The sequence below is a fragment of the Dermacentor variabilis genome, chromosome 3 (genome assembly GCF_050947875.1).
Source record: "Dermacentor variabilis isolate Ectoservices chromosome 3, ASM5094787v1, whole genome shotgun sequence".
Lineage (NCBI taxonomy): Eukaryota > Metazoa > Arthropoda > Arachnida > Ixodida > Ixodidae > Dermacentor > Dermacentor variabilis.
In genome coordinates this window covers 224686536-224694888 of record NC_134570.1, presented here as the reverse complement: position 1 = coordinate 224694888, position 8353 = coordinate 224686536, and the positions used below count along the sequence as shown (strand labels likewise).

Here is an 8353-nt window from a genome sequence, read left to right as displayed (position 1 = left end):
CAGCACTCTTCAACGAGCTACTCAAACTACTCGGAACGACACGTTTTCGCACAACTGCTTACCACCCGCAGTCCAATGGGCTAGTTGAACGTTTTCACCGGCATCTCAAGGCCTCCCTTATAGCACATGATTCGCCGGAGAAGTGGGTCCTGCATTTGCCCCTCGTCTTGCGTGGCATCAGAGCCGCACTCAAGAACGACCTACGTTGCTCCTGTGCTGAGATAGTTTACGGTACTCACCTACGCCTTCCGTGCGATTTTGTCGCCACCCCCAAAACCCCTATGCCATCACCTGCCGAATACGTCGCCGAACTGCAAGCTTTCTTCAGCCAGATACGCTCCGTGCCTACACGTTCACAAGAAGCAAGGTCCCCGTACGTTTCTCCCGCACTCACCTCTTCTACCCACGTTTTCGTGCGTAACTGTGCCGTGCGGAAGCCTTTGCAACCACACTACTCCGGGCCATATTGTGTTCTAGAGCGTCGTCCGACGACGTTTGTTGTGAATGTCAACGGCCGATCAGACACAATTGCCCTGGAACGTCTCAAACCCGCCTACATCGAAGCACCCGCGCCATCAGCTCCACCAGTATGCGACGCGACCCTGCTGCATCCTTCGCTGCCTCCTGAGCCCGTGACACTAGCGTTACTGTATGTGCTACCTACGGTAGCATATACAGTAACTCTACGTGACACCCATGACCAACGCCAAGACACGCCGTGTCACGTGGACTTTCCATCGTTCCTCGAACTTTCCTCCTCTCCAGGGGAGGGGAGCCCTCTGCAGCGGCAGCAGCATCGGCGTCGCACGAGAGAGGACGTAGACGCTCGCGTCTACACGAGGCATGAGCGGCTGGCACGCTCCGGCACGGGCTAGCGTCCCGAAGATTATTAAAAGAATGCTACGCTAAGAGATCGAGTGTCGGTTCTTCCTCTCCTGCAAGAGCCCGAGACTTTACCAGTCTACGTGGTCGCTGGTCGCCACAACTTATTTGTTCTTACTCAGTGTATTGAAATATCAAGAGTAGAAAGCAGCAGGCCACATTATGTGGCCTTTTTAGACATTCGAGGAGCCTATGACAACGTAGACCGCAACATTTTGTGGGATATTCTAGAAGGGGAAGGCGTAGGTGACGATTTCACGTTTCCGTCGTTAAACACACGGCATGCACGCAACGGTAGTCTTAATCTCCCTTTGTGTTCGAATGTGTTCGGCGAAAGATCAATTCTCTGGTGTTAAGCTGTAGAACAATTTGCCTCTTGAAATAAAACTCGCAAGAAATTTTGAAATTACATGCAAATGCCACTTCTTATCTTGTCAAGCATGTTCTTGAGTTTTGTTTTTGTTTTGTTCGTTTTCAGCGCAGTTCTGTGATTATATATAGTATTTACCGCTTATGTATGATACTTTCGCTATTTTGTTTGTATAAGACTGCTAATTATTGCAATACATTTTTTGTATTGGACCCGTCAGCCGCTTTAGGCTATGGGACCAAATATCTTTGTACGCACTTTTCATATTATTGTGTAATAAAATTCCCTTTTGATTTGATTCGATTATCTATAGCTTTTGAGAGAGATTTACCTAGAAAATACCGTTTGCGTTGAATAGGAAGGGATGAGGAGCGAGAAGAAAGTTGATATCAACAAGGGACTGAGGCAGGGGTGCCCTTTATTCCCACTGCTGTTTATGATGTACGTGGTGAGGATGGAGAGGGCGCTAGACGGAAGTAATTTCGGGTTTAATCTCTCATGACAACAGGCGGGTACAGTAGTAGAGCAGCAGCTTCCAGATTTATTTTATGCGGACGACATTGTATTCATAGCTAACAAGCAAAGTGATTTGCAACGTCTGGCTAATATCTGTGGACAGGAAGGCAACAATTTAGGTTTGAAATTTAGTGAAGAAAATCGGATGTTATGGTATTCAATGAAAACAGTGAACAGACAGTGGCGATAGAGGGCCAGGAAATACCTCGGGTAACAGAGTATAAATACCTTGGTATCTGGATAAAGGAAAGCAATAGATATATGGAAACACAGAAAAAAAACAATAACAGTGAAGGGGAAAAAATGGCAGACATAATGAAGCACAGAGTGCTATGGGGATACAATAGGTATGAGGTGCTTGATCCGGGGCATGTGGAAAGGTGTAATGGTTCCATGACTTACGTTTGTAAATGCAGTTGTTTGCTTTAAATCAGGGGTGCAATCGGGACTCGACGGGAACCAAAGATTAGCGGGACGCCTCGCACTGGGCACTCACGGGAAGACTACAGATGAAGCTGTGCAGGGTGATGTGGGCTGGACTAGTTTTGAAGTGAGGGATCAGCTCGCAGTAAAATTGATTTTAAAGAACGACTGAGGAATATGGAATAAGGAAAATGGGCTGGGAGAGTGTTGAGGTATCTGTAGTGGAAAAACATTGATTCGCAGTGGAGGAAAAGAACTAGGAAGCTTACCAGCAAGTATGCGGCCTGTATGGTGTGCAACACAGCAACAAAGAAGGTCAAGCGGAAAGTCAGAGAGGCTGAAATAATATCATAGGTGGCGGCAATGAAAAAGAAACTTGCCTTGAGTAACTACTTAAGAGGAAAAAACGAAATCAGGAAAGAAACAATTCATGATAACTCATAGGGAAGCTCATTACTTTTCCAAGCGATATCTGGATGCCTTAGAACACGCACCTATAAAGCGAGATATAAAAAGGAAGAAGGAGCAATGTGCTTGCTGCGGTAAAGCTAAGGAAACGATGGAGCATGTTTTATTAGAATGTGAAGACGTCTGCCCAGCGGTCGATTTAGGCACCACTGGCCTCCTTGAAACCCTTGGGTTCAGCGAGAGCAGGGGGAAAGTAAGGTAGTGACTACAGTGACGGGGCCCGGTACTTTAGCATCTGCACTACAGTGACGGGGCCCGGTACTTTAGCATCTGCACTACAGTGACGGGGCCCGGTACTTTAATATCTGCACTACAGTGACGGTACCCGGTACTTTATCATCCGAACTACAGTGACGGGGCCCGGTACTTTAACATACGCACTACAGTGACGGGGCCCGGCACTTAAACGTCTACACTACAGCGACGGGGCCCGGCCCCTTAACCACAGTGACGATGTAGCGACGTCAATGGCCGCACTTCTTTCAAACATTTTGTGCAAACAACTTCGAGCACTTCACGGAAGGCACTGAACTTTATTAAGGTCCTGAGGAGCGACTCCGAAACCCCCTTATGAGGGAGGAGCCGCCGCGAGCCGCTCCCACGTTGGGACGGGCAGCCCGTGCCTGACCGCCTCCTCACACTCTTCTTCCGTGGTGAGGTGATCGTGGTGCCGTAACGTGGGGCACCGCAAGAGCATGTGTTCTAAAGTGCAGAATGGATCTCCGCACTCCAGACAATCGGGCTTGAACGAGTCCTGGCGTGGTGCGGTGGATAGACCCTCCTGTCGATAGTGTTTTGTAATCTCGTTCAACGTGTGGAGCGAGTCCTTGTGGAGCCCTGCGTCCGCGCCTGCGAGCGGCGTTTCCCCGGCGCGGTGGGTGAGTTCGGGCGCGCGGGCGTGTGCCAGCTCGTTGGCGTTGGCAACGACAGGGTAGACCCGAGGTTGCCCATGTGGGCCGGGAACCAAGTGATGACGTGGGGGGCGACGTGCCTCCCTGGACACCGAATCCGCGGCGAAGGCCCTGACCGCCGCCCGGGAATCCGTGTAGACCTGCAGTCTGCTTTCGTCCCGGACGGCGAGGGCCACCGCAATCTGTTCCGCCAGTGCCGGGGACGAGCCCCGCACAGACGCTGTGATCCACCACGGCCACCGCGAACCGGTCGGACTAACCGTATTGGGCGACGTCGACGAACGCGACCGATCATGCATCGCCGGCGACGGATCCGAGAAGCGCGGCCTACATTGTGTTGCGGGTGCATGTTGCGCGGGAACGGCGAGACCGTGCCGACCTCCCGCGAGCCCGCGTCGAGCGCGCACCGCCTTTCCCTGACGGCAGTGGGTTAAAGTTCAGCGCCTCCAGGATCCGCCTCCCCGCAGGCGAGGAAGCGAGCCTGAAAACCTGGACTGACTTCTGTGACTCGACAACCTCATCGAAGGTGTTGTGGACCCCCAGTTGCATGAGCTTGTCCGTGCCTATCGGGATGCCGAGCACTTCACGGACCGCGAGATTTTATTCCAGCGCTGTCCACAGCACCACGTGAATTTCACGATGTCAGCAACTTCCGTGCAGTAACGGAATGCATTGATTATTATTATGATGATTATTATGGCCCCGTAATACGGCCGTGGCAACTGCCACAAAGTGTGTGGAAAGGTGGAGGAACAAAGAAAGAACGAAAGAAAAAACGACTGACTAACGACACATGTGCAGTAACAGATTGCTCTTCTGACTGGCGAAACACGTGTAGGGACGAGGTGTCCGTTGTGATTGGCGAAGCACGTGCTCGGAAGAGGCCCGTCACTATTGGGGGCGAGCTCCACCACTGGGAGAGCTGGCGCCGCCGTCGGCGCGTGACGTGGTATGAAGCATCACGTGGACACAGTGGCCCCGTCGACTGCTCCGGAAGCGCCGAAGCGAGCTGAAAACGAAAGTTTAAGGTCTCCACTTGCGGCTGCGGTTCTGATTTAGTGGGGAGGTTTTCCCGCTTCAGGTGTGTGCTTGACAACACTTGAAATACTATAATAGGTAGTGGTTGCCTCTCAAGGCGCCCAACATGGTAGGCTACTGCTCGGTGCCGCAGTGCTGGACGTACACAACGGAGCCCGGTGTCAGCCTTCAGAAACACCCGCAGGACAAAAAGCTGCGTGAAGCTTGGATCGCGAAACTTATAACCGGCAAGCAGCCATTGGCTACAACTCGGTTGTGCAGCAAGCACTTCCCCGAGGAAGATTTGTGATACGGCGTCGGGCTGCGATGTTCGATGAGTAGCAGAGAGTGCGCACTGAGACGCTCGCCCGCGCGCGCTGCCCGACTGTCATGAAGCTTTGGTGTATGAACAGATTGATGGCAGATACTGTATGATAACGTCCACGCAACAATAGTTGCTTGCGTACTGTCAAATGCTCATATGCTGCGGCATAAAGTTCACAGCACGGTGCGAAAACGCGCTCGCAGCGAAAGCGGAACGCGGGCATGCATGCAGACGCGCAGTCGGTCACCGCGAACCCGTGCGATCGCTGCATTGAAGCTTCATTCTCTTATGCTCCATTTGGTTGCATACAAAAGCGGGCATTAAGAATAATGGCGCACTCAAGCACCGATACACACAGCAGGCCACTGTTCAATCAACTAAACATATTGCCATTCGATTTTATGCGTGTGCGTAAAATAGCTATCTATTATGTAAACAATATTGTGAAACGCAATCATCCTTTCCGTGTGTCCATATTTTTTTTCATGTTCTACCAGAAGTACTGTCGCTGGAAATGTCAAACTGCCTCCTGTACATAATGTATGTGGAAAAAGACTACTTGAATTTGTTTGAGTTAAGGCATTGAACAACATACCCACCAAAATAAAAGAAACACAAAATTTCGGCAGAGCACTGAAATCGTATTTACTATAGCTACAAACCACTGATTTGGTGCCTGTATTCATGCTTGGCGTTCTGTTCCTTGCGGTTTGATAATTTATGTAACTGGTGATAATTTTTATGTATGCTGTAATAAAAAAAAATCTTTTTTTCCGTTAATGTGCTAATGTGTTGCTTTCATCCTCTGTATTGATCCTCCTATGCTAGTAGCGCATGTCTATTATATTTCGCATCTGGGCCCATCCACTATAGCTTGCGGCTATTTGTTCCAACAATCTTTTGCGTATGCACTGTAACACCTATGATGATTATAATAAAGAAAGAGAAAGAAAGTTATCTGTAATGGAAGGGGAGCGGTAAAAAACATTAAGAAAGGCATGACATATGTTCATGCTTGTGTAGCACTAGTCAATGAATATTGTACTGGATTAAGAAAGAGAAGCAGCGGGTAATTGCTCTCTTAGACGACCGATAAACATGCAGTTCGATTAAATTTGAGAAATGGTGATATTGAAGCTTCCAAGACTTCAGAAGAAAAGAAAAAGACTGAATCATCGCGACGGCACATCACAAGTCGCCGTGATGCTCGTATGCTGCGGCATAAAGCTCACGGCACGGTGCCAAAACGCGCTCGAAGCGAAACATTGTGCGAGGACATGCATGCAGACGCGAAGTCGGTCACCGCGAACCCGTGCGATCGCTGCATTGAAGCTTCATTCTGTTATGCTACATTTGGTTACAAGAACATATTTACATATACAAAAGAACACTATAAGAACATATTTCACATAGTTTTCTCTCGGCTATTGCCTACGTTTCACGCAAACCGGTTCGGGGGAATCGATCGTGGCGACCGCGCACAGTGTCCCAGCATAGTAGGTAAAGAGATAGCATCTGTAAACCATTGTGTGCTTTCTCTTTGTCCAACATTATTATTATTTTTTTTTGCCACGTAAAACCCCATAATTTTTTTAACATTATTATTTTAAAGGTAAAATACTTCTGTCATTTCGAGACTACTTGCAGAAATGCTCAGGAGGGCTGCCGCGTAGTATCTTTATTTAGCGCCGATAGCCAAACCTATGCGGAGCTCGCCGAGTTATCCTTCAGACTACGCGTACGCATGTAAAGCGCTTCCGACAGAGGGCGACTCGGTAAGTCCTCGCCCCCTGCTCGCCCCCCGATACCGACATCGTATAGTGACGGCCCCGTCACTATAGTGTGGATGTTAAAGTACCGGGCCCCGTCACTGTAGTGCAGATGTTAAAGTACCGGGCCCCATCGCTGTAGTGCAGATAAGTACCGGGCCCCGTCACTGTAGTCACTGCCGAAAAGAAACATGTCCGCAATAGAGATTAGTAAGAGGCGATTGGAAGATTGGTGGAAGAAAAGTAAGGAAACGACAAAAAACGGAGACGTACAAAGGAAAGTTCGCAATAGGGGATAAAAAAATTGGTGGTGGGAATTCATAGTGTTTTTTTTTTTAAACCTAGGTAGGACATTAAGCAGTATAATAGCAAGAGCTTGGTGGCGCAACCCACCACCCCGTTCCAAAGGGGACGCTAATAACATCCACCCATCTATGCACGATCACGGCAGCAGCTCGCATCCTCATAAGCGAAGGCAAATTTACACTTTTTCTTAAATACCAGGTAACTAACAGTGACACGTGTTAGACTGAACGACGTGTACTCCAAAACGCGATCCTTCTGCAATATTTCAGCAAGAACAGTGCATTGGTAAGCGCAAGATCTTTTTTAGAACGCGCTAAGCGAAATATGCAGGACACTGTATGTCATTAGTTATGTGCAGACAGGAGGCTATGGTAGAGAGGAACAGCATATGACTGTTGATTAGGCCTCTTCGCTGGCAGTGCTTCACGCACGTTGCAAGATTTTTTTCTTCGCGTTAGTTGCTTTCAAAACACCCGCGTAAACGTCAAAGATCACGTGAGTTTTAAAAGAGCCATGCATTTTGTTCTTTTGTTTTTGCTTTGCTCCTCCTCTCTTCAGCACCTTGCTGTCATTTACCGCGAGAGAGCGTTCCTCTCGGGATGTCGGTCAGCCGCAGGGGCATTGGAGGCATCGTCGCGCTTATTCGGGTGGCCGTCACTGCTGCTTTAGGCTTATAGTTGGTTGGTGGTCGGTGTCTGCGGCGGCACGGTCTGCGGCTCCTCCCGTCGACCAAGATGGCCCTCTTCGGATCGCTCATGAGAGACTTGGACAGCGACCCCTTCTTCGGGTGAGTACATCATTACTCGATCCGCGCGGACCAGCTTCGCCACGACAGGGAGTCGCCCAGCGCTTGTGGGCGCCCACCCTTGGCTTGGCAACAGCGGCTCCTTCGGCACACGCTCGCTGTGAGAGAGGCGTGCACCCTTTGTGCTGTGTTTGAACCCGTGCGTTGGCGAGTGTTGTGTGCACTTTCACAAGCGTATCGCCAAGGGTTCTCACCCCGAGCGCGATGAAGTGGGGATATCTTCTTTCCCGCTGTTGCGCGCATTTTACAGGCCACGTCGGCAGGCGACCCTGCCGTTGGCGAGTTCTTGCACGACTGTGGAACCTTGCTAGGCCCATCTCATTTTGGGTGCTTCCTAATGATACCCCCGGAAGCTGTGCGAAGACAACGGGCTGGTTGAAACACAGCAAACGGGACATCGGTGGCTGGCCGCGATTACTTGTTGCGCAAAAGAGCGGACGCAACCTTGGGTCTGCTGGGTGCTGCTTCCTTGGAGCGGGCCACACGGGCAAATTGCACTTCAGGGCCCCAAATGTCACTTTGGAAGTGCGCTGCTAAACGAGAAAGTGCCCGTTGAAATTG

General features: G+C 50.0%; 1 protein-coding gene across 3 annotated transcripts in view; it reads left to right on the top strand.

Moving 5' to 3' along the window:
- The first annotated feature begins 7590 nt into the window (after positions 1-7590).
- Positions 7591-8353, top strand: part of LOC142576667 (myeloid leukemia factor 2-like) — an 81536-nt gene continuing 80773 nt past the window's right edge. Inside the window, exon 1 of one of the 3 annotated variants that reach the window (XM_075686895.1) lies at positions 7591-7774. In XM_075686895.1, coding sequence (XP_075543010.1) covers positions 7722-7774 — 53 coding nt within the window. In that variant the 5' untranslated portion in view covers positions 7591-7721. The remainder of the gene's footprint in view (positions 7775-8353) is intronic. The other 2 variants (XR_012826914.1, XM_075686896.1) reach the window with 2 other exon arrangements.